General features: G+C 44.7%; 1 protein-coding gene across 4 annotated transcripts in view; it reads right to left on the bottom strand.

Annotated features, from left to right (window-relative positions):
* MYH10 (myosin heavy chain 10) overlaps positions 1-26,602 on the bottom strand; it is a 114,760-nt gene that overhangs the window by 62,969 nt on the left and 25,189 nt on the right. For all 4 annotated transcript variants that reach the window (XM_072025720.1, XM_072025721.1, XM_038165545.2 and 1 more), the window contains 2 exons: positions 23,703-23,859; positions 2,104-2,131 (listed from right to left, as the gene is read on the bottom strand). In XM_072025720.1, coding sequence (XP_071881821.1) covers positions 2,104-2,131; positions 23,703-23,859 — 185 coding nt within the window. The remainder of the gene's footprint in view (positions 1-2,103; positions 2,132-23,702; positions 23,860-26,602) is intronic.

Raw genomic sequence — 26,602 nt, 5'->3', positions numbered from 1 at the left:
CATTTTGCAATATGATTCGAGAACAGTGTTGGAATCCTTATGAGATCTACTGTCCATTGCTTCTTTGCACCGCTTCTGGGATTTTAGATGGAATAATAAAACTTGTTAACAAATAGTTGACAGAAGTGGGACCATCTCCAAGGATCTTATGGCGGCTTTCAGAGCAGTCCCCAGCAGCTCCAGGCTTCAGAAGTGATGTGGTCACACTCTCCTGAGGTCTGGCCATAAGAAAGCGCGTCCCCTCCTCGTCGTTTGTATTTCTCTCTGCAAATGCACGTACAACTAAGCAGCTTACCAACTGCCTGGTAGCCAAGACATGGAACCTGTCACAAGCTCCAAATATTCCACATTGAAGTGCTGTTCCAGATATAAAACAGGATCCAACCGCCTTTTCAGCCCAGAAAGATCAAGAGCTTACATTAACCCTCCAGGTGAGGTAACAAAAAAACTGAAAACAATGTATCTTAAAGGCTTTCTGATCTATAAACAAACACATCAGACCTTCACTAAATCCTGTAGCACTGCCACTCCAACCTTGGCTGACCACGTTGAAGAGTACAAAGCTCCTGCATACACAGAAAAAACATGAAGCTACTTCAAAAGAGTTCACCTGAGGCAAGCACATGCTAGCACATCCACGAACTCAGAGGACAAAGCCTTTTTCACTCTGGGATGTTATCCCTGCTTTCAGAGCTGTTTTGTACATTGCACATAAAATAGTTAACACAATGCCACGAGTTCTACTAAGGGCAGGGACCGGAGACCTACACAAGGGGACCTTAAAGCCCATCTAATTCCAGCCCCTGCCATGGGCAGGGACACCTCCTACCAGCCCCATCCAGCCTGGCCTTGGGCACTGCCAGGGATGGGGCACCCACAGCTCCTGGGGCAGCCTGTGCCAGGGCCTCACCGCCCTCTGAGTGAAGAATTTCTTCCTCATATCTAATCTAAATCTCTTCTCTTTTAGCTTAAAGCCACTATCCCCTGTCCTATCCCCACACCCCCTGACACAGAGTCCCTCCCCAGCACTCCTGCAGCCCCCTTCAGGCACGGGCAGGCCGCTGTGAGGTGACCCCCGGAGCCTTCTCTTCCCCAGGCCGAACAGCCCCAGCTCCCTCAGCCTGTCCCCACAGGAGAGGTGCTCCAGCCTCTGAGCATCCTCGTGGCCTCCTCTGGATTCACTTGAACAGGTCCCTGTCTTTCTTCCAGCGGGGTCCCCAAGCTGAGCGCAGTGCTCCGGGTGGGCTCTCATGAAGCAGCCCAGCCACCAGGCTGGGCCCAGCGATGGCACCTCCCCAGCTCTGCACTTTGCACAGGGTGCAGGCCTGGAGACCCCAAAGCAGCGTTCTGTGCCAAGGTCGGCTTTGTGCTAGCTGAGCTCCCCAAACTGGCTTATGCTGAGTGCCAACTCCCAGGGCTAACCAAACAGGCAGCAGAAACACACAGCTTGCATAGGAAGGGGGAGGAAGTCGGATCGCCCCTTCTAACAGTAGCCCAACAACAGACAGGCTCTGTGGTGGCACGAGCAGAACATGCACTCAGGCTGCTTTGACTCGTGCACCACTTCGTTTCCAGATCCCCGGGAAGCTTGGGCTGAAGCAAGAAATCTGCTCCTGGGTGGGGCAGACCCAGGCACACACAGAGGAGGCAGGAAGGAAGCTGAGTGTCAGTTTGTTCAGAGCTCTCCTGTCTGAAGCAGATCCAAGGCTGTGCAGTTGCTCAGCAGGGTTTCTAGACCAACTTTGATTCATGTCCCCCTGAGGGGCTACACAGAGTAGATATAATACAGTATTTCAGACAGATACGTACATTTTAAAGATTATTTCTGATTCAGATCTCAGCTGACATTTTTAAACTACAGTTCTTAAATGCCACATAAGCCTATAAAGCCTTCAATAAGGTGAATTACATTATTAAAAGAGTATTTCCCTGCATAAAACATGACTTCACGCTACATCATTAACCATTAGTCACTGCCTGACAAGATTAAAGACAGGACTGGGATTACCATAGCTGTATCAAAGACCCCCAGGAATTTGAGACCTTCCCCTTTGACAACAAGAATTTCCCAAAATGCCCCAAAGAAAATAAGCATTTACTTACGTGCAGAGAATTGATTGGTCCTCACGGTCTGCAAAAACAAGAATGAACACGGTTATAGGTCTGTGTCTGTTATCCCTTAATTTATAAGACAGTTTCTTTGGAAGGAGTATTTAGATAATTTAGCTTCTTAGTTTAACAATTCCAAGGGCACTCTCACACTAGTTTTAATAATATCCCTTAATTATTTAAGCTCTCACACACACACCCCAGCCAGCACCACAGAAGTCCTGCCACATGTATGAAACACAAATCTTCTATTAAAGTTTAATAACGCACAGTACTTTTTAAACATTTTCAGGCAAAGCTGACCCTACATCTTTTATTCTGTCTCATCTGAAATTCATTGAATAAAGAATTTCAAATACTAAGCATTAAGCAAGAGGCAAAACAGTTTCATGTACGCAATACTAATGACCAGAAATGACTACTTGGAAATAGGATGAACATCTCAAGCAAGCAAGAGCTTTCCTCTGGTGCTTTTCATTCTTTTTAATTAACATGCACGCCTGAAGTGCTTCCATGATCTAGCTTATTCATTACAGGCTCGTCAAAAGGACATCCAGAGAAACACTGAACAGAGCTAACTCCACAACACGGTGTGGCTCAGCACTTTTGTGACTCTCACTGCTGCGCTTACGACCTTTGAAAAGAATGCCTGAAGGTCAGTTATACCCTAGAAGAGGTATTTCATAATTACGGGGTATTTACAGAACCTATTTCATCATACACTACATATTAAAAGTTATATAATCAAAACATTCAAGTATACCTGCAGAAAGTAAAACATCTCAGATAGAGGTGCCCTCTTCCCCTGCTTCAACTTTTTTCATAAATTTGCATCACAAAGTTCCTGCTGCTTTTATGTTTTCAGCTCATCACTTACACCAGGAAGAGCACAATTGCCTCCTGCAAACTAAGGACTTCACACATTGTTTCCTGATCAGTCATTTGTAATGGATTGCATTACAATGAGCAAAATCAAGCTTTGATTTGTTGAAATGTAAATCTTGGGTCTACACATTAGACTCCCTGCTGCCCACCACCCGTTTTCCTCAAACACGAGCCGTGGTGGAGCACAGGGATGGAGCAGCAGGCAACACGATGACCATAATTCCTTCTAGGACACAGATTCCAGGCCCAATACAACAAACAGCTTCAGTTGCTACAAGGCATCTCTCCAACATGCTTAACAGCTCTGAAACAGCCCTATATTCATCCATACACACACTTCAGGTAAGCAGAGTAATGTAAACCATTTTTACAGCACTTCTAACTGGGTCCAGAGAAGCTATTGCTAACCCGTGCCGTAAGCTACTGCAGAGCTTTACGGTCACCCTATGCACGAAGCGAGCCGAGCTCCTACCATTGCTGTGTAATATCAGTACTGAAGTAGAATTTCAACCCTCACCAGCATGTCAAAGCCAGCAAGTGACCTGCACTTCCCTCCCTGACGCTGCCCGCTGAGCACCTGGGATTTGAGAAGTGCTGGTGCAGCCCCAGAGCAGGCTTGCAGCAGCAGTGGAGTTTCGGCACAGCCCAGCAGGGCTGCAGGTGCAGGGACGAGGCCGGGGTTGGGGCTGAGATGGGCACAGGCAGTGGGTGCACAGCAAACAGAGGGGCTGTGAGGGGGCCGTCACGTCCTGGTTTCCTCCTCCAGCTGTGCCAGTGCTCAGGTCAGCATCAGGCAGCCCAGAGGTGAGCAGAACAGGCTGGACCGTGCTGGGTTTTGGTCCGATTTGTGGCCAGCTGACTCCGTGCCCTAAAACACATCAGGACACAACTGCCCCAAAACTTCGGCTGGTGGGGGGAGAGAGCTGAGACCCCTTTTCCAGCTCCAAATCACATTAGATCAAATAGCTACATTTATACAGACAAAGCACCTAAAAAAGGCAGACAGGCCAAAAAAAAGACCTATTCTCAGCAAAACATTGCTCTTTTAATTAGTCTGTGAATAGGAAGTTTTAAAGTCCTTGAATTCACATCCTTCAACACAGGGAGATGCTACTGCATGTTGTTACAGCTAGCTAAAGCGGGGGCTTGTGGACTGCACCACTGGCAAGTTTTAGGCTTCATTTTAATGTCAAGTACGAAGGAAAGTATAAGGTGCTTTCCCAGGGGAAGTGTGAAAACACGCACACTGCTGCACTTCAAAGCCCTTGTACCTGCTTGTTCAGAAGTGGCACAAATACCAGCGATCCCCCTGAGCCACTGTGCAGACAACTAACACCCAAACGGTCCGGGGTGATGCTTCAGCAGATAACACAAGTCACTTAAGTGAAAGTGGGAAAGACAGTAAGATTCAAAGTATTCCCAATGATGCTGCAGGGACGGTACCAGACCTCCTCCACCTGTGATGCACAACAGCTCTGCCCAGGCTCACCAAAAAGGAAGGGCAAAGCCTCTGAGTGCAGGAACTAAGAGCTGACAGTAGGCAAAAGCAGGGGGAGTACAACAGCAGAAATGCTAAGAGCATAGCCTGAAAAGGTTTTCGTTCTTCTGGCTTTGATTTAGGGCAGCTGGTCTTGCAAGCCCAGTCAGAAATTGCTTCTTGGTAGCAGCAAGAGACGAAGCACAGAACTCCAGTACTCACACCACACAGCCAGCTGTCAGGGCAAGCTGAAGAGAGAGCAACTTTCTGACCTTGACCTGATTCCAGGGGTAGCTAATCCTGACTCACAGCTAACCCTGACTTGCAAACTTCACAGGCAGCAAAATCAAGATAACGTAGGACAACACAAGTTATTTCTTTCAGAAGAAACTGCTGAACAAATGCCAAGTTGGTACCATGAGTGCAAAGTTGGTATTTCTTGCTTTAATATTCAGAGACATTTTCTAAAGTGACAATTCAATTTCCCCTTTTGACCCCCCCCCAAAAATAACTTTTCTGCAATTTTGTCATTGCAGCTAGGCCAATGCAATTTGTCAAATAATAAAACCTCTTCTAAATATCAGCTCTATAGTTTATTACTTCTTAAAATGCTAAGAACATGGATAACATTTGCCCCAAAAACAGAAGTAGTTCAGCAGAAAGCAGCAGCATGTGTTAGTGCTCTGCGTTATCCCCCATTTTGCCTGTCAGTTCACCACACGAAGCTTGTGCTCCACAGCATGCAAGGCACTGTATAAATTAATTTTCCAACCCCATTTGTCCTGAAGCGTGTCTGAAGGTCCGGACAGCTGTAGGTATTTTATCATTACCAGGAACTTCAGCAAGTGCAGAAAACCTTTCCATTTTCTACGTCGAGGAGCCTGAGTTGGCACAGGTCTTAAGGAAGGCAGTAGGTATTCCAATTTGTTACTGCAAATCTGTTTTACTGTCTCCATCTGGACTCTGAAAGTCAGAAGCCATTAAGGTGGAAGTAGAGAAAGACAGACAGCCACAAGCTCCAAGCTCTGATCGTGCGTGGTAATGGCCAGGGCTGCATCCAGCACCCAAGGGCAGTGAGGGCGCTACAGCCGGGGGCTCAGGACGCCGCCTGGTTCAGCAGCTGAGTCGTGTCCCAGGAGAGCCCATCGCTCTGGATCCGTTCTGAACAACGTTCTGGCAAAAGGACTAATGGGGAAGAGTGATTTACAGTTTATTTGCTTTGATTTTTTCCTCCCCCAGACAAAACAATTCGGGGTCTTGTTTTCAAAGCAGCTGGGCCCTTTCCTAAAGCATCCCCAGAGCACCGGCCATGTCTGCTGGCCTGTGTCAGCTCAGCCCTCCTCGGTCACTGCTGGGACATTCATCATCTGGGATGGGGAGAAGAACTGCACTTCTCACGTTGGAGACACATCTCAGTATTTTTAAAAGGCTGTTTTTTTCATTCAATTTCAACTTGAAGTGCAACAGTGAGCCCATTAAACAGATTATTATGACAGAATGTGTCTGAGTCTTAAAAAAAATAATCTGCCAACCCTTGCAATAATTCTAATAGTTTTAATTTTTTTTTTAAATGTCACAATTTTGAAGTGGTTGTTCATGGAAACACGAAAATATTATGAAAACATCTCCACATAAGCGTTGTGATTCTTAAAAACAGTCCCAGAACTAACTGGGCCTTTGTATGATAACATGCCCCATGAGACAGAGCTGCAGAAATATGTAAAGACTAGACCAACAAATCCCGTGGGGTTTATAAGCAAGTTTTAGGACTAAAAAGCAGACCAGATTAGACTATCTGCATTGCCAGCCTTCATAGCAGCTGACCTAGGAAACACAAGTCAGTCAGTCAGTCCCATGACAAGTATCGGTAAGCATGGCGTTAGCTGTCTCTCTTGCTCTGCAGGAGCAGGTGAGGATGCTTCGGTCCACGATGGTTGATACTCCGGGCAAAGTCACGACGAGTGCTTTACACTTCCAGCACGTGCTCTAGCACACCGTTTGTGCAGGGGGAAGCACCTCTAAGACAGCTTCAGTAACACCATTTCTTACACCAGCACAAACATCCTGCAGGGTATCCCCGCAGGACCCAGGACGTTCATCCGAAGGCTGGGACAAACGAGCAGCTTCCAGTCTCCAGGACAAGGGCACCCCATGCACCTCCCCGCCACGCCAGCACAGCCCTGTCCCCGAGCAGCCATGGCCACACGCTAAGGCATCCCAGCTCGCTGCTCAGAGGTGCTCACCCAACACAACCACTCAGTTTGGCTCAGGCAAACACAGGCATAGAGACAAGCCAGTGGTAGCAGCCCAGCCCCCTGCACCCCCTCTCACCTCCATTCAGCGCGACCCTAAGAACAACCCTTCGTTATTAAAGGAACAAGGAAGTCCCATTGGAACCTGTTGCTTCACTTTGGAGGGATACAGCTGGGATGTAAATATCTCTCAAGGTCTTCAAATTACAAAGATTAACATTAAAAATATTATAGTACACCTGTGCAATTCAAATTTGGAAAAAAGTCCCAAAATTGTACAGTCTAAGTAAGAATAAAAAAAGTTCAATTTTCTGCTTGAGAAGTAAGCTTTCTACAGAGTAATGGGTTCTTCTAAAAAGGGCAGAATTAGGAAGCACAAAGGAAACACAATCTGGCGCTAGCCTTAAGCTAAAGTTCCCCAGGGCTGTTGGTCAACTTGAGCTGCCACCAGTGTCACTGCTTCCCCTGCTCCGTTTCTCCACCGCATGCCCCCTGCGAAGCAGCAAACAACTGCACAGAGGCAAGCCCTGCTAGTGCCAGCAGCTGATCTGGCTAACGAAGTTTCATTTTCAACCAGCCCAGCACCCTGAGCATCCAGTTTACACCACTGCCACACCGTCACTGGAAGTCACGTACGAAAAGCCCAAGAACCTCCCTTTCCAGCAGCAGCCCACGCTTTGGTCACCCTAAAGCCCCCACAGAAGCCCATTCCCTGGCTTGGGTGAGCTGCAGACAGTCCCCAACCCTATGGCTTCTGCCACCCGAAGGTGTCATCTCCTCCGTCCCAAGCACATGTTCCTGCTGCATCCTTTGAGCTGGCGAGGGTGGTCGCCTGGCCTATGGTCAGCAGATCAGGGACTCACACCAGCAGGACACTAATCCTATCAGAAAAATTATATAAAAATGGAAAAAAGAGTAGCTAGCATAAGTGAGACGTGGTGATGTTTGGCCTTTCTTTTGGGAACAGCTAATCCCTAGATCAGCTTAAGCTACCCACTTACACATTTAGAAGCTGGAGGTATCGGGCACTGAAGCACCACTCACCATTTGCTCTCCTCTCCCCCCCCACCCAGAGGAAACTCACGCCCCAGGGCAGGAGCCAGGCGCTGTGCTACCACCTGCTACTGCCCAGCCAGAGCCTCCTCCCCGGTGCAGGCTGCTGGACTCCTCAAAGAGAGGCCAAGGAGAATCACCAGAAAACAAAGACAAGCAGAATTGTAGCTCTGAAAGCTGTTTTTCTCCTATACCCTCTTAAACCTACTTCACATCTCCCCAGAGTACACTCCTGTGGGGACAGCTGGCAGCTCCTCAAACAAACCTGGTTGCAAAAGTTGCCACATTTTCCTGCTCGAGTGTCTCGTAAGAATAGATCCTGGTGTTTACATCACCATGAAAATATGTAAAATAAGTTTCGACTGTTAGAACACAAGCATGTTTTACTCCTCCTCTTCCCTCCCTCCAAACCATAGAAGAACTTTCCCCCCATAACAGACCAGACCTAACAAAACCCCTGTTAACTCTGGGGAAGATTCCAGATGTACATTAAATACATTTGTTGGGTAATTGGTTCAGGCAGGATGTTCAAAAAAGCCATAGCTCAAAGCTATAGAGCCCGCCTACAAAGGAATAGCTGTATTTTAACAAAGCAGCTTTTCTTAAAAGCTTGTCTTGGTTCTGCTTTGGTCACACTACAGCCATTCATAAATTGGTAGAAGATAAGCACACAGAAAAGGATGAATCTGTCTTCACGTTTCCTACCAAAACTAAAGGCAGTAGCACTGCAGGCACAGAAATGTTACCACAGAGCAGCTTGCAAGGAAACAGATGCCCGCCCTCTACAACTGCCTTTGCTCTGGTTACCCCTTACTACATCAAGGTACAGCCACCACCCAGATCCACCATCTCCATCTGATTCGGAATGAAGAATCATTTGGAGCTACCCCACTTAGTGAACAAGAAAAGCCCTACTGAAAAGCCCAGTTTGTGAGCTACCCTATTAACAAGAAGACAGGCTTCTCAAACCAGCTCCACAGCCGCATTACCTGCTTTCAGATTCCATGTAGCTCGTTACTTTGGTATGGTTTGCTGTCACTGTGAAATGCAGCAGCTTTCACACAAACATGCACCTTCTCAGAACCACCCCACACTTCCTATAAGCGTCTTCCCTTCTGCATCTGGTCTTTATTTAGATGGGAACGGTTCAGTTGGAAAGGGCCCACAAAGATCATCTGGTCCACCCGCCTGACCTCTTGAGGGCTAACCAGAAGTTCAGGGTATTAACAAGAGAATTGCCCCAGAACCCTCACGGACAGTATGGAGCATCGGGCACCTCGCTAGGATGCCTGTCCCTGTGTTTGGCCACCCTGATGGAAAATGAGTTTTTCCTAACGCCCAGCCTGGACCCCCAGCACAGCACTGGGCCACTCCCCTGTGTCCCATCGTGGTCACCAAGGAGCAGAGACCGGCGCCTCCCTCTCCACTTACGAGCATCTAGGTTAAGAACACCTTGGTAGGAACATGGGGGAAAAAAAAGCATCCCGAGATAAAAAGGTTAGTTAGAAAAAGGACAAATACGAGTTTTAACCTGCTTTCCCAAGACAGGTTAAGGACAGAGCTATGGGGAACTACACACCCCTCCCTGCTGTTCCTGCTGGTGGAGGAGGTTAGAGGGCACTGTTCTCATCTGCGGTTACACTGAGGGCCATCCCTCAACACCAAGACTCCTCCAAATCACCCATTCTGACACTCCTCCCCATTTATTTCTCCACAGCATCAAATACCTGCCCAGCAGTGAGCAAAGGCCAGCCTCAACTCTGTAGCAGGCCTAACTATCTGCTGCTGCTGCTTTGTTTGGCGGGGAGGAGAGGGACTTCTGCGATTTATTCCAGTGGGACAAATTGTTATCTTCCCAAAAAGGGGTGGTGGTGTAGGGGGAACAGAGGGCTTTATTTTTAGACAGCACTTAATATTCACGTGTAGTAGCCAAACCAAGACGAGCTTGATAACCTCGCTAATTCCTTTGTTTGTTGTGGATGTTGTTGGGCTTGGAAGCTCTATAGATATTTGTCCTCCACTGTAGGTTAACAGGCTCAAATATCAGTCAATTGAAAGAGATTTAAAAGTTGAATTCCTGACAAGTTTTGTGAAAATGGGTCACTGCCTCCAGGAAAGAGACCTTCCCATCAGCACAGATTTTGCTGCAGAGTATGATCCAATCCTGTGAACAAAAGCCACAAAATTATAAAGGAGACAGGTGGTCTGACAATTTGCCATTCTTTGACTTCAAGCTTTGAATAACTTTTTTAAAATCATGAAAAGTCCCACTAGACTGATAAGCATGGAAAAAGATCTGGTTACAGAGATGAAGCATGCCTGTATATTTTGTGTTGATCTTTAAAATGTTGCCTAGTTACTCCATAAACTACCAAACACTTAACACTAGGAAGCGACTTGCAACAAACATCTCCAGAGCATAACAGGAAGACTGACAGGCACAAGTTTGTTTGCTGAGGACCTACCTTACTGCAGACCAAATATACCCGACGCTTCTGCTCCCCATGAGATTCCTGCCATAGCACTGCTTATCCTACATTTCACCTCTACCTTCAGTTGTGCAATAGCCTGCGCTACGTACAGCTTAGTCATCGTCCTTTGGTGTACGTTCTGCAACTCCACAGAGACAAAGGCAGCTTATAGGAACACAGTCAGTATTTTGCCAACAGTAACCCATTAAGCATGCAAGTGAATGTTTTAGAAAGCGTGTAATTTGCTAACACTATGAAGCTGACACTACAACTATAGCACCTAAATTTAATCAGCCATTACCAGCTTCAGGAACCTGAGCCTGCACATGCCTGAAGGACCCGACGGGACGCATCCACCAGTGCTCAGGGTGCTGGACCACATCTCTGGGAGGTTACTGTCTCTCTTCAGGAGGTTTCAGGTGACACAGGGATACATCACAGCCATCTTCAAGAAGGGCAGCTAGGGCAGTTGCACTATTCTTCTACAAGCTGGAAGGAACTGCTGGAGATTAAAAGTGATCAAGGGCACTGGCACACTCATTGTTAGGGGAAAAAGTATCACCCTGAAACTGCATTTACTTTTTTCCTTCTTGTCACCATTAGCTTATTCATATTTTGAAAGTTCTTTTCAGTCAAATTGCTTTGAAACTATTAAGAATTTCTGCACGTTTCTCGCAGTTGTCCTAAAATGTGTGATGCTGCAGTTTATACCAGAAGATCAAATTCAGATGCACTCCCACTCCTCGATGTTATCCAGTGGCTTTAAGATTTAGAATAATAATACTTAATAGTTTAGTTTCATCAGCACTCCCACTTTTTCCACACAACTCACTGGAAAGCCCCGGAGTGGCCCAGACACCAGTCCACAAAGAATTACGCCCTACCTCGTCCTCCAGCCCCGTGCCGTCCACTTCAAAGACAGGAGCACACAGCGCTGTTGTATTTAAATCAATTACTAATTCCCAACCGTGGCTGTTTACCTAGAATTTCCCACACAACACGATACAAGACAGGGAGACTGTGTCTGCTACATTTCCTCTGCCTACAAGCCAGGCAGCTTACGCAGGGAACTGCCACAAACCACGTTTGACAGACCAGGAGCTGTCTGGCCTCCGGTGTTCTTCATACACTTACGCCAAGGTATGCTCCAAATAGATCCAAACCTTTCACGAAGGGCTGAGAAAGCACCTCATCACTACGGGGACAGGCACACTGATAAAGAGACCATATAGGTATTCCTATAATTTGTGACGTTCAAAAAAAAATGCCATGAAGAACCATGGTTCTATCCCCTACTCTAGAAGAGGCGAGGTCTGAGATAAATCACAACTGCCACGCTTCGGTTTTGCTTGCTGACAGACTGCTAAGTACCTCGAGTTAATTATTATTAAATGAAGCATGGTAGAGGTCAGTCAAACCCAGCCATGGTTTACCCTACAACTTGTTTATGGCAAACCATACGCTGCATACAAGAATTTCTCGCACGTCTGCAGCCGAGTTCATGACCACACTCATTATTCCTCACCCCAGATAGCCCAGGCTGCTGCACAAACAGCCAACCTAACACAGCATCATCACATCCTGGAAGAATGAAGCAAGCTATGAATTGAGGCTATTTTAGAAGTCGAGTGTTAGGCATTGGCAACATTAGCTTGAAATTACCCAAATTCCTAAAGAAAAAACGTGGCATTTGTTTTCAGATTTGCTAGCCAGGGCTTAATCAGCATAAAAGGAGAAAACAAATAGCTGTCAGACTACGTCCTGCCCACTTAATGAAACCGTGGGTTGATTCTCCATTATACACCAGATAGTGAGGACGAGACAGAAAGAATAAAAATCATTTTTTAAGTTTGAAGAAGCTCAAGCATTATGCCTCCACTGTCAGTCTCTCCCTTGCTTTATTTAGCACTCCAAGGGAAGCCTGGTAAGCCTAGCTTAGAGATGAGAACAGATTTGCTACATCTGTGAAGAGAAATTACGAGACAAGACGTTTCTTCCCTAACAAAGCCATTCAAGCAGCTATGGATTTGTAACACTTACAACCCCCCCAGCCTGCACGGTAACGCCGGGTTTATTCAGGTGTTTGAACAGGGCAGCTGCAGCAGGTCAGGAGGCGAGCAGAGACCCACAGCAGCCTTCAGCCTGGAGGAAGGCGAGGGATGCAGCACAGCGCCGTGGGCTGAGCACGCTGCGGGAGGGCCCAGGGGAAGGCCCTGCCAGCACCAGCAGCACAGCAGCACCCCAATTCGGCTGGGAGAGCGCTCCCAGCACTGCGCTGAGCGCCTGTCGGGCCAGCCAGAGCAACTCCTGTCGCTGAAACCCCGGCAAAGCCAACGACTGGTTCTCACACCGGGGTTTAACGCAACTTCGCTGAAGGGCACTAACGATCCGTAAGGCAGCAAGTTCCTGAACTGCCCCAGCTAGAGCTGCAAGGACTTGTTTATGCTTATTGCTCCCCAGATGATACAGACGAGCAGTTCCCAGCCTGATCTGCGGCTCCCAATGAGCTTTCCCAGTAGAAATGAGCAACTCCTAAATCTCCGACTCAGGCCATCCCAGTGCTTGCTTTTCGGTTATATTTGCATACTGCTTAGAAGTAACATAAGATTAGTAGTAGTTGGCAACCACAAGCTGGAAAAGGTTTATTTAGACTGTAGAGTACTCAGCATAGCAGTGGTTTCTAATCTCCATCAACCCTGCTTAAATCGTTGTTTCCCATGTAGTACAATTTTGTCTAGACAAAGGTTACATTGTCAACCGAAACAATGATTCAGGGAGGTCCTCGAGCAGTCATATCTGTCATTTAGGCTCGCTAATTTACTTCTGCTCCTCTCCCTCCCAAACAATTAAGCAGGCACAAACCACTTAACAAAACTGGCTATGAACCAACACACTCTAGTGGGCTCTTCCTAAGCTATTTCATTCTGCCTGAACTCGACAAGTTTGGGAAAATAGCAAGTGTGATCACAGGACATTGCCAGGCTTTTCGACTTGAACACAACGTGGCCAGCAGTTCGGCTTTTTGTCCTCAGCCCTTTGAGGAATGGGTTTCACTGAAACCATCCCAAGTCCCAGGCCTGGTGCACAGGCCTCCCACATCTCCATTCTCCAGCAATGAAGTTGTTGTGACTCTGAACCACCAAACGCTACCAAATTCCAAAATGTTGTCCTAAGCAACTTGTAGGAGCCACGGTTACTGTCCTGCAAAGAATTTCAAAAGACAAAAGCTTGAGATGCCAGCCCCAGCACTGCGGTGCTTAAAGGGTATCTTCTAGGTACAGAAGGGTAGAGGGCAACCACCCATGAGTGTCCTGCAGCGATTTGTTGCTTTTCTCACCAATTAACATCCTAAGGGGTGGGTGGGTAGTCCTTAATGCCAAATATTGGCATCCTTTCCTCAAAGGACACAAGTTAAGGGTGCTTTCTTGTATTCTAAACAAATTTCCTTGAAGCCTAAGTTTTGATAGTTTTTAAAGAAAGCCAGAAGCTGAAAACAAACACCACACTTACCCTGCTCCTGCCACCTACATCATCAGCAAGCTCTCAAACTTCTTCACCTCAACAACTTGAAGTTTCATGATCTAAATCCTACCTTCAGATGAAACAACTGCCAAGATGCTCATTTCCTTATGGCCAGAAGAGCTTTTACTCACATGCACGTGTGCAGGCACTTCTCCCTCAACTACTGACTACACACAAGCACCGCCTGTTCCTTACTGGGGTCACTGGGGGCAAAGTCTCAAAACCTTCCCTCGCTCTCTCCCCCTCGAGCACACAGACCTGATGCAAACAGCTGCTTCTGGAAGAACAGAGGATTAACATTCATCTGACAGTTTTCTGTATCTGCTGCTAAGTATTTTTTAATTTCCCTATCAGAAGTGCTCATGAACTGTTCACAAAATAACTTTGAATGCTGCTTACGTAGCCTAACACCGCTTCCACCTAAAAATCTGATGTGCGATGAAGAGGGGAAAAGAAGTCTCCCAGTACACTTCTATGAAGACCATGAAGAAGGGTAAGGAACAGCATTTCCCCTTCAGCTACAGCTTTTCTCCTCACAGTTCCAGCACCAGTCTTCAATAAGAAAGGGAAGTGAAAAAAAAACAAGGATAAGAAAAATTGATAAACACTAATAATTTTTGACAACTCTGATTTCATCCTCATGCTAAAGACAACACTTCCCTATGCTTTTTGTAAAGGCAAACAGAACCACCACCTCATCTTTTAGATCTATTTCCTTTGAGATGTTGAATGCAATCACAAAGAACTATTTAAAGAAAGAAAATGCCCTTTCACCAGTTGCCTCTTCATGGCCAGTTTAACGCTTCAGTGTAGTGAGAAATAATACTTAAGGAAAGACCCCAAGAACAAGTAACTGAGTTTAACGTGGTGGCATAGAGCTAAGAACTGCAATACAGCTTCTGACAGCCTCGCCAGCTCTTGGAGTCAGCTGTGAGCAGCCTCCTGCCCCCCCGGGCACTGCTCAGCAGGACACCCGCTCACCCACCGTGCTCCAGAGCCACCAGCGTTAGGCAGGAGCGGGCGGTTGTTACACCCCGACCTCGGGCACTTCTGTCTGCAGGTTACAGGAGAGCCTCCTGATCTAGGCAGATAGAGCAGGACTGTATCAGTGTCATACCCCAACAGCGGGTGGAAGCTGGGATGTACGACCAAAATTAGCAGGTAAGGATGTTTCCCCAGAACATTTTCCCAGTAGCCAGCACATTCTCCTGCAGCTTCCTGATCCGTCAGCCTCAGGCTCTAAGTTTATGAATTCTTCAAATTGCTTTTTTGACAAGCACAGGTTTTCAGCAGCCACTGTATCTTGAGGCACACACTACCGTGGTTTAGCTATGCTGTTTAAAAATTGCTTTTGTTGTTTTGTACATGTCGCTTGTGAATTTCAATTAATGACCCTTTGTTCTTGCATAGGAAGAGATGGGTGGGAGGCACGATCATGGTTCCCTCTCCCTGTGCCATTTCAGATTTAGACTTGTTTTTTCTGACCTCAGTTATCATTCCCATGCTGAATGCAATTTTGATAACTCGAGTTGTTCTTTGAATGTTTTCCCGTCTTATTTCCTCTCCTCCCAGGACAGGGAAAGGCCAGAGCTGCACAAAGCACCGAAGATACACACATATTCAAGTTTAGGGCACAGCATTCCCTGGTTTGATCCCATTCTCCACCTGAGATTTAACTATTGCTGACCAATGAATTTAGATTGCTACAGCTGTGGTTCATCCAAGAGCTCCTACTAAAGCAGTAACAGCTCCAAGCAGTAACACCGCTAAGGTAAGCTTACACCTCGCAGTACAACCCGTGTGCCGCTTGAATGCTGTAAGCTCTGAGATACAGTCCTTCACACTGGGCACTTACTTTTGCTACCCCAAAAATAAATAAAAGCCAAGGTTCATCACAGAATCCCTTCTCTTTTTCCAGAGGAAAAAAAAAAGCAAGTAAGGAGCACAAACACAAGCAGATGTTCCATGGGATTTTCAGCAGTGACCCCACCAAGCCATAGAAAGCAGAAAGGAGTGAAAAGGACTGGGTGGTCTTTAACCAGTCCTTTACGTATGCTGTGGCCTTTCCCCATGAGCCTGTTGTATGGATCATTAGCAAGCTACTTCTGAAAAGCTACATAACGTGATGTTAGATGACCTCTTGTCCACGCAGACCTACTCACAGGTCAGTGCATTTGAGAGGCATGATGTCTCCTTCAAAAAGCCAGACTGGGCCTTTGTACACAAAATGTTCCTGCAAAGGCTGGATTTATACTTTGAGCAGCTTCCACCAACACGTTTGGCAGATGACACGTACTGCTCTTCAGGTTCCTGCATCTGAAAAGGAATCTCCAAGACCATGACCCGTGGCTACCGTCCGGGTGTTTCGGTAGCACGGCAGCTGTGTGCCATGTGTTTGTGTGCAGCCGCTACCTCCGGCATGGAGAACCTGGTTCCTGCAGTGCACTGCCATCATTTTTCTGTTTACTAACCCTGCAACTTCAGGATGATTCTGACATCATCTTCCTAAAAAAAAAAAACAGAAAAACTTCCCAGCCTGAGAACTTCCCCAAGCTCTTTACTAGCAAAGACAGAGCTAGGATTGTTTTTGCTTTTTTTTTTTTTCCTGAATTTCTCTTTTTTCTAAAAATTCTCTGAATTTTCTTTCTACACACCAGCTGATGGCCTTACCAGCACACCCAGAAAAAAAAAAAAGCAAGCCCTGGAATAAAAAGAATCCTAATGCCCCCAGTATTTGGAAAGCCATTCTGAAAGCCTTCCATTCACATGCAAAACACCTTGCAACTCTGAGCCACTGAAGAAAATGCACCAAGGCTGCCAGGAGTATCTAAGCAGCCAAATACCTGAAAGCATCAAGGGCAGACAAGCAAAAGGATCCTAGATGATACCATTGCTCCTGGTTCGGAAGCTAGGAAAGCACCAGAAGCTTGCACTGAGATGCACATTGATAACCATGTTGGTGACATGAGCCTTGGAGCACTGACAACAAAGAGCAGCACACCACCAGCCCCTCACCACTTCTCTCCATTTGCTCCTACTTGTTTCCTCACCAGAACACAGCAAAGAAATGTCGTAGTAGGAGGGCATAGGAAAAAGGAGCTCCTGCAGTTGATATTGGTAGCAGTTACAGCAGAGCTCAACTCTTAGTTCAACACTCCAGGGGAACACAGATGTGAGTGACAAAAACCAGCGGCTGTGTGAAGCCACACATCGCCTAGCAGCACTGTTACACCACAACGTGCTCTCAAGATCAGAACACAGTTATGAGTTTTGCACAAGGAGCAAGTATGGCATCTAAAGGATAAAACCAAAGAGACAAGCAGAAAGGAATTTTTTAATTTCACAACTACCTAGAAATAAGTGGAGTTTAAACTGAAGGAGAACTGTGGAAAAGGGTTCTAGCAGAAGGTGCTGGTTGAGTAACAGGCGTGAAATGATTCATCTCATGAATGATTTCATAAGTTAAATGCACTTGGTCTTGAATTCCTGTCTGTAGGCTATCAGAGTCACAAATCGGTTATGAGGTCAGCTTACACAGTACATCATCAAGTTATCATCATTTGGTCAGTTGATGGACTGAAAGGACCGTGGAACTGGCTAACCTGCTGCTGCCTCCAAAGTGGGGGAAGCCACCAGGCACTGAAGAAACTGAGAACGCTCATGTAACCTTTGTCACTCCTGTCTCATTTTTAAGTATGCAAAAGTTACTTCTTGAAGTTGTGCATACACAAATTAAGTTAACCACTCCAAGTAATACTTCTAAGCAACTGAGGGTTAAGAAAAGAGTAGTTTATTGTAAATAGCATTATGCCTAATTAAGTTTGGAACCCTGAAGTTGAACAACAATTAGAGCAGGGCTCCAAACACATTCTGACACAAAGAAAGGTTAGGAACTGCTGTCCAAAGTGCTGCCCTACTGAAAATTTCTCAAACAGAAACAACATTGAAAAAAAACAAGACTGTGGTGATACAGTCTCATCCTAGAAACTAAGCTTAGCTGAGTTTGTTCAATAAATGATTGCTATTGGTATCATTCAGAGATGGTCTAATAAGGCATGAAGCTATCAAAATAACCTCAGAGTCACTGAAGTAGACAGGCACCAAGGAACAGAAGAGCGGAGAGAAAGATGAAGCACTGCTCAATGGGTCCAGCTGACAAGCATTTCTCATTTTGCTTCAACTTCAGAAATAATGAGGCGGAAGACTGTTTCAGCATGATGGATTTCAGTTATTCTACTTGATTTCTTCCTTTAAGATTCTCCTTCCCTCCTTCCAGCCATTAAAACCATTGTGCATCACATCCCTATTGGCATACAAAGCAATCTTGATTTTCATGTTATTGTCACCTAAGCATTCATATTCCGTTCCAGCCTGATTAGACAAAATGAAAACACAAATCAGTGTAACAATGAAGAGACCTGCAAATCCTTCACATTGCATTTACCAAGCAGATGGTTCTGCTGAAACTGCCACCCTGCACCTTGCGAGTAGTTAAAAAGCTTCGGGGAATCTTTTGAGAAATCAGAATATTTATTATGAAAATACCAAGAATATTAATTGCACATATAACAGGTTTTATGTGCTCTTCATATGAGAATGCTAGTCAGGGCTCCCAGGCTCCTTAATCTCATAGCGATCTTTTCCCCTGCCATTTGAATATTTAGTAGTCCTTTACAGAAAAGGGTTGCCACCCTTTAGTTTACATTATTTTCTTCTGTTAAAAAAAAAACAAACAAACAAACAAAAAAAAAAAACAGTTCCCCAAAGGAAGGACTTAGTCAAGATTACTTAAAAATGTAAGTCAATCTGGTGTTTTACGGAGAAGAACACTGCACCTGCAGGCAGCGCCAGCTTGTCCAACACCAAGTGTTCACTTCACGTATTACGCAGTTTCCGATAAACCTTCCCTGGAACAGGATTAAAGGCAGTCCTAAAATATCAGCTCTAATTTAGTGCTCATCAAGACGTCCTCGGGGAAACAGGATAAAAAGGAGAGACTAAGTATAATTATACAAGAGTAATATCAGTAGGCAAGCTGGTCTTTGGCAACCGAAAGCAAACAAACTTCCCTTAGTGTTTCCTCCAAAGCATTTTTAAGAGTCAATGAATAAAGAGGCCTAATAAAACACTGCCATACTTCCTCTAGAAGTACAGGGGGAGAAGAGAAAGCCAAGTTTTCTCTAGTGCTTTTACCACTTACATTAGCGCTGCTTTCACTCGATCGGGTCAAGCCTCCATTGTCAGTCAGAAAAAGGCAGTCCTAAGGGAACGCTCAGCCATACTAAATGAGATTTTTAGTGAAAATCCTAGTCCCTGTCAAATTTTTGCTTCTCATTGCCTGTCATTTTCAGCAGTACAGGAGAACATCAGCAAGTCTTTCAAATTGTATTACCAAACAGAATTAAGGTCAATGTTGTCACAGGGATTAGGACACCAGTTCCTTATGACCATGTCAACTGTCCAGCAGCTTCGAGAAGCTGTCTGGGATTCTTTTGTGAAACATGCCTACTCCAACCCCATGCATAAACGCACAGAATTTCTGTCTAGGGCTAAACAATTCAGTGTGTTCAGAAGCCCCTGGGTTATGTGCGCTCACTGCTCCAACATAACATTAGGAAAATGAAGAGAAAGCACGGGAGAAATCCACTAAACCACCTGCATAACACTTCGCCTACTACCACACTACTTTGAAAAATAATTACTAGGGGAGAGAGAGGGGAAACCCAGTATGTAAAGCCACATTGCGTGTTGCCTTCTGAGGTCAGGACAGCAGGTAATGAGCCCTTTCCAGCAGGGAAATCCTGACTGTCATAATCTGAATGCACCCAAAGTCTTGCTTGGTGCTAACAGACTGTTCACACTGGATCTTTACTGCAAGGCTCGCTTGCAGAGCAGTCAGTGTTTCGGAGATGAAGCAGTCCCTGGAGGTTTGCTTTGCTTTGCAAAGTTTGTCTCAAATCCTTCGCGCATCATGGCTGCACCACCACTGAGCTGTCCATCTGCAACACAGCCATTAAAAACAATTTTCTACCCCATTCCTTCTTGTGACAGCTTACGCTAATGCGATACATCTCCCCACAGAACATTATTTGCTCTCAGAAATGAGAAACTGGGCTTCCTAAATGCATTCTGTTTCTCTGGCTCTTTCCCCTCCCCACCCTTTGTCCTCCCTGCTTAACAAATACCAGAACAGATTCCAGCCCATTCTCCTCCCCACTGAAGGGCAAGATGAGAGCTGACCTGGGATGCCTGCAGTGCTGAAGGTCCTCGGCAGGAAATTCTTCCAGGGGACAAGAACAGAGCAGCAGTTTGATGACTGGCAGCCAGCAGTGCTCCCATACAGCCCTTTCAGGCGAGCTTTGTATCACTGGTTTAACAAAATGGAGCATTCCCAGCACCATTTACGATGAGTAACTATTCAGATGCACCAGTTCTGTTTCTGCTGACCAACAGCCTTTTTGTTTTCATAAACAAAATAAAGATTTCTGCTTTAGGGTAAGCCCTAATATTGTCTTAAACATACAAAGGTTCAGATTAGCAGAAACTTGAAGTTCATCTCTAATCATCTGGGCTCTGAATTAAAGGCATGAAAGCCTTAATTGCCCCAGCATGAGCAAGCTTACTTTCTGCCCTTGACTACCAGCACAGAAAAACTGCCTTTTAAGAAGTCAGGGTGTTTAGACACAGAGCTCAGGTCCAGGTATCCTGGTAATCAGTGTAAACACATCTCAAATACCTACAGAATTAGTAGTTATGAATACAAGGAAAGTAAACATGATTATACTGAACAAAATACCACTGAGTAGGCCAGGAAAATGCAGCCAACAACTAAATTAATGGTTAAGGTATTTCTGTAAGGGTATGGTCATATTATCTAAAGAAACTGCATTCCTATGGTTTCAATCTCAGTTCTGAATCCTAATAATTAAGTTCTAGAAGTCAAATACTGGAAACACAGTAGTCACCCATATCAAAAGAAACTCAAATATGCTATAATAGCAAAATAATGATTTGCAATCTAACTGGAATAAGAACTCTACCCCCAACCCGCTCTCCCTCTACCATCCCATCTCCCAAAGCAATTATGTGCACTAACATGGATGTGAACTGTAGAGAAAGTTCCATAAACACATGTTAGTAAGTTCCCAGAAAATGCATCTTTGTCAAGGATTATGCTTCAAGTAAAGCTTTGTTAGTAGAGACTGTTGATAACTTAACCTGAAGCATCACGATTAAAACAGCTAGTTCTTGGTTAGATACTTATTTCTACTAGCCAAAATTTTCCTAAACCAATTTTCTGTTTCATTCATTTAGGACAGTCTAGCAAAAGATAAGGGAAAGTTGGAAGATGAAGGACACTGCATTGTGTTAAATCCTTGGCTGGCAGGGAAAATCCAGGCTGGCAGGGAAAATCCAGCTCTCCCTACCAAATTATAGGCACATTGAGTACTTGACCTTGTGCTGCAACTGATAAACAGAAATTAAGTTGAATATTGTAATAATCTCCTACTGTTAAGACAAGTATTATTTGATGCTCCAAATAACCTCTGCTGTTATAATTGCAAGTGTAATTTTTCCATTATCTGAAGCCTTAAATTCTGTTCCCTCAAGTGCTGCTTTGTTCCTCTGCACCAGCTCCCATCAAGAGTCTCTGCAAGCAATGAAGGACCAGTAGTGAGCATGGTAGTGCCCCACCTCTCTTCCCACTTACCCCACTTTAAATATTCACCAGGCAGTCTCATCATCACCCATCACTGCTTCACAAGAATACACGAAGCCAGAGAAATCACCAATATAATCAGCAATGTGCCTCATACTTCAGGCAAACACGCCCAGAAGAACTCTGCACCCCACCTTCCTCCAAAGTAAAGCAATGTCTGTAAACAGTTTCACCAAGTCCATTAGAAAAAAAAAAAAAACAATCATTTTTTCCCCTCCTCTGGAGGTCTCTTCTTCCAAACTAACCCAATCAGGCAAGAACAGTTTGCTAAGTAAAATATTTGCCAAATGTAGAATTGCTAACGTCTATTCCAGAGCTTTTACTTATCCTTAGCAAAGCAGCTGTGAAGGCAAGCCATCAACGGAAAGTTCCCTGGCTGATCTCAATCACTTTCTAAAATAAACAGGGAACAGCTCCAAACAGGTGAAGGACACCAGAAACACAGATTTAGTTAACCTTGAAGAAATTATTCTATAATAAAACGCTTCTGTTGCATTGTTTCCAGCTATTTTTAGTCCAATCTACATTCTCATTTTTTCCTATTGAAAAGAGTTCACACTACCAAAATCAATAAGAAAGCAAGTGTAGAAAGATGTGAATAGAGCCGATACAAAATATAAAATCCTTTGTATCAGTGTGGAAAGAAAACAAGATTGCAACCCAAGGTATGCAAAAGAAGTTTTGCTTCACCTTCCAAAATCTGTAAAATTTGTACACATAGCAAGATCTCCAGGCATCACATGGCAGGATCTCCAGAGATATGTCAGTACTGATCTAGTAAGCATAAGTTAATTTCAAAAGACACTGTGCTTCTGGGTTGGGAAGCCCTTATCCACAAACCACCGAGTTTTGAGACTTCAATGGATGAACTCATTAAGATGACCTTTAAAGTTTGTTCTGTTCTGTCACAAACGTGTACTTCTAGGGATCCTCTGATCTGAGCTGTTGGGCTGTTCTGGTCAAGAGGCCATCATTTTTCTCCCACAGCATAATGTAAAACCCAGCATAAAATATTTGTTAAGAAGCATGACAATCTGGGCCACCCCAGTTTGCTGCTCTTCTGTGGCTTGCCCGTGCCCCCTCATCTCCCCTCTCAGTGGTGATGGCAGAGATGTTCCTAGGATGAAAAAAGCGCTCAGCACCCAGCAAAAACACAACTGACAGTTTCTTATTAAGCAGCCCTACAAAAAGGGGCACAACTAAGAAACCAAGGCTTATTACAATTTATTTAAAGACAGGAAATATGTCTAAAAGCTGTTACATATTCATGGTTTGTTAACCTGGTAGCAGAAGCAGTTTCTTACTTTGTCTGAATAAAATAGCTTTTAACCCACTCCCAGGATGCCTGTAACGGGCCTACAGCACAACACAGCAGATTTTTCAGGCCTGCACCTTCATTACACACGTTTTTTCTAGATTCTGCATGCAGATGTTTTCAGCTCAGTATCCCAAGTGCAGCCACCCCCAGAGCCAACTATGAACCGATACAGGACGGTGTCAGCTGTGTTTCCACCATACACCGTATCAGAAGAGCAACTGCACAAGGCCAGCGTGTTTTTATTTCAACACATTCACATAAGTGTCAGAATTCTCAGTTTCCACCCAAAGTGTGTGCCCATCGTAACGTTACACTGTTCTACTATGGATGAAACCCATACTGCTTGGAGAAAAAAAAATCTTCAGGATTAGGCATTTGACTGACCTTTCTTTGAACTCAAAACACACCGTTTCATTGTCACTTTGGATTAGTTTTGTCAGGGGCCAAAATGTCAACATTTTTCCAGGAGTATAGAAACAAGATGTTAAGACTTGAGCTTTCCCTTTTCCAGTCGCACTTTTTCATTCTTACTTCATTCAAACTTCAAAGAGAGCGCACTAACAGCTCTTGACATCAATCTTATCTCTTTTCCTTGCAGGAGAAAGAATTTCTCTTACAATTTCCAGTGCCCCCAGCTGGCACAGTACACTTCCTATTAGCATCAATTTGCTTCTGTGCCTCAGGAAGCCAGAGGAGCATGCCAACAGGGGTCAGGCTCCAAGTTATTCCTATTCTGAAAGGTTAAGGTTCTAGGTAGAAAGCATTTTCTTTTCCTTAGAATACTACAAGAAATTCTGATTGTGTTAGAAGCTAATACACAGCTGGCAAACAAAGTTCAGGAGTTTTAGGTACATTAAGGAGTTCAGAGCAATCAATTAACATCGTCCAGTCTTACCTTGCAGCATGCATCTGTATGCAGACTCTGATATCGCATAAATGTGCGGTGGCATTTCATGGCGCTTCTTCCCCCTGTACATCTCGATGATGTTTTCTGAATAAATCGGAAGGTTCTTGTAAGGATTTATAACTACGCAGAACAGCCCTGAATAGGTCTTAAAAAAAAAAAAAAGGGGCTTTGTTAGTAAATACAGTACTGAAATAAAACCATAAAGAGCAAGACACTTTTTCACAGGTTATAACATTTATCTTACAATAAAATTAAGGTCCATGTTGTTAACCAACTTTAAGCACAAGCTATATTCAAATTATTGGTTTCTAGGTCCCTTAAAAGGCTCTTTACCTGCATAAAGAGTAATTTATAGATAATAAACATGGATAATTACAAAGTAGAGCATATGATCTCTTTCCTACCGATATTTAAATCTCCCTTCCACCTGCAAAGTTCCAGAAGTATGAACATCTTTTGATGTTCAGCTCTTTCAGTAAAATGCCTGTTCACAGTTTTCATATTTGGAGGAATCAATATTCTTGATTTTTCCAATAATCTTCTTGTATGAATTTTTAAATTAAACAAAGATAAAGAATTTACAACAGGGGCCAGACATTCTCTGCATCACACTGTATGGAGGGGGAAAAAAAAAGTCAACTACTAAATATCTTAAAGTTTTTCACAATGTTAAAGAAATACACATTACATTGAAATATAACATGTGGAAGACCAGACTTCAAAAAGTAGAAAGACGACATATTCTTCATAAACATTTCAGCTGGCACTACCAGTGGTGGATAAGAACAGAGAGCAGAGGCCTTCTGCAAGTAGCAAACCCTTATTTGCACTAAGTAGTAATTATTCTAGTAAATAACTTAGATAAGAAAAAAGCCAATTATTTTTGCGGTCCTACTTTTTTCCTGTTATTATTGCATCTCGTTTCTGCTCGGTCTCTCTCAATCCCAAAGCAACCTCCTCCTGGAGGCATCACCCCTTCCACCTCCCTCTCCCAGGTGATGGATAGCCTGGCAGCTGGCACTGCGGGCAGCGTTTCATAACCTGCTTTCTGGTCAGTATCAACTTTAACACTATCAGGAGTGCTCTATCATCAAGAGATTAAAGAACAAGTTTTGAATTCAAAGAATAATGTCCTCTTATCGAGGGATTTCTGTTTACACCAAAAAAAATCAATTTTTATAAAATTCAGCGCACGTTGCAAGTGATACATAAAGCACCACATTTCTGTAAGAATTAAGTATCAAAGATAACTGGAGAACGGTTCAATCGCTGCTACAGAAGTTATCGTGTATGTGATATGTACACACATATACCTATAAAGCTGCTGATACTTATGTTTATAGGGATGGAAGGAAAACATACAGCAAACCGCTCATTTTGTCAACTAGGAGTTCCAGCTGAACCTGGTCCAGCTGCGTGGGCTTTACTATGTGCCAAAGGTAAGGTCACAGCAAGACAGCCTTGAGCTATACCAACAAATAGTTCAGTCATGGTGTCGCCCTGAGCACCCAAATGTGCCAAGAAACCCAAAGCTCTAGAGTGGCTCCTATCTCTTCTAAATCCATTGTGGTTTTTTTTTGTTGGTGGTGGTGGTGTTTGTTTTTTTTTTTTTTTTTTTGGTTGTTTTGTTTTTTTTTTTCTTTTAAATGAAAGGAAAAATCAAGCAAGTTTTGGCAGCGTTACTTTAGCCATTAATACCATTCACATCTTTACTACTGGAGGAATGTTAACAAGAGAGCAGCTTTCTTGTGACAGAAGCAGTGAGCATCCTTCTGGGGGCCATGAAGACTTTCTCCTCCCTTGCAGTCTCGGAGGAGGGAGGAACAGAGACAGCCAGGCGGCATTACCAGCTGCTGGGGGCCTACACAGCACGGAGCAGTAACTCAAGATTCTTCCTACATTTGTTGATTTGTGACTTTTTCTTTCTGGTACATTTGTATGAACAAAGAACTTTAAATTCCCGATTTATTTTTATAACGTATGTATTTGATTTTATCTGGAAGAAAAGAAACCTGTTCATTCTGCACATAAAGGGATCCTGGAAAGAGACAGCAGGTGATCTGAGTTGAGTCAGGAGCTATCAATAAAGAAAAAGAACTTGATCTTACGTCAAATGCCCGTACTGGAAAGGAATCTCTCTGCTTTGGTCAGATCTGCTGGACGATAAGCACTGCAGCACCTTACCCAGCCAGACATCTTTGGTAATAACATTTATTTCTCAAGAGAAAGGGAACAGATGTTATCAGTTCAACTGACCCAAGCACAAAGAACAACTTATCAGTCATTAACTCAAGGTAAGCGTGGGCCTGCTGGGGAGGGCAGTTCCTCCCTGGCCTCCCTCCCAAGTACACAATCCTACAGCCGCCCCTCCTGCCAGCCCCGGTGCTCCTGCAGTAACTCACGGAGCTGGCACTTTCTCTTTATGGAGAGCAAGTGTCAAAAATGGATTGGTTAGCAATGGAACGAGCTTCCTGACCGGTCTCATTCGTGGCTACTGGTGATATCATAAGGGCAGAGGAAGGCAGGACGGCTGTTTCAATAGCCTGGTACAGCTGAGTCGGGAACTGATCGATACGGAGCCTGTTCCCAGCAGCCATCCTCCCTGCTGGGCTCAGAGGAGGTCACCCACGTTCAGCCACAAGCAGCACCAGTGGCTTGAAGACATCAAAAAATCACAAACCTGATTTTCACTCTAGCCTTCAAATAAGGATAGCTAGAAGCGGCACGCATTCATCAAGCCACCCTGCGGTCACCAGCTCCAGCTATGCCCTGTTTCTCCACTACGGCCTCACCTGATGACAGAGGCTCGCTTCCTGCTGCCTCCAGAGGAGGCCTGCCTATGAGCAAGAATTCATCCAGCCGGAGCCAGCTTCCAGTTCTGTCCCAGC

This window comes from Anas platyrhynchos, chromosome 19, assembly GCF_047663525.1.
Source record: "Anas platyrhynchos isolate ZD024472 breed Pekin duck chromosome 19, IASCAAS_PekinDuck_T2T, whole genome shotgun sequence".
In the NCBI taxonomy this organism is placed as follows: Eukaryota; Metazoa; Chordata; class Aves; order Anseriformes; family Anatidae; genus Anas; species Anas platyrhynchos.
Note: the sequence above shows the minus strand (reverse complement) of the source record. Positions and strands in the feature narration are given on the sequence as shown.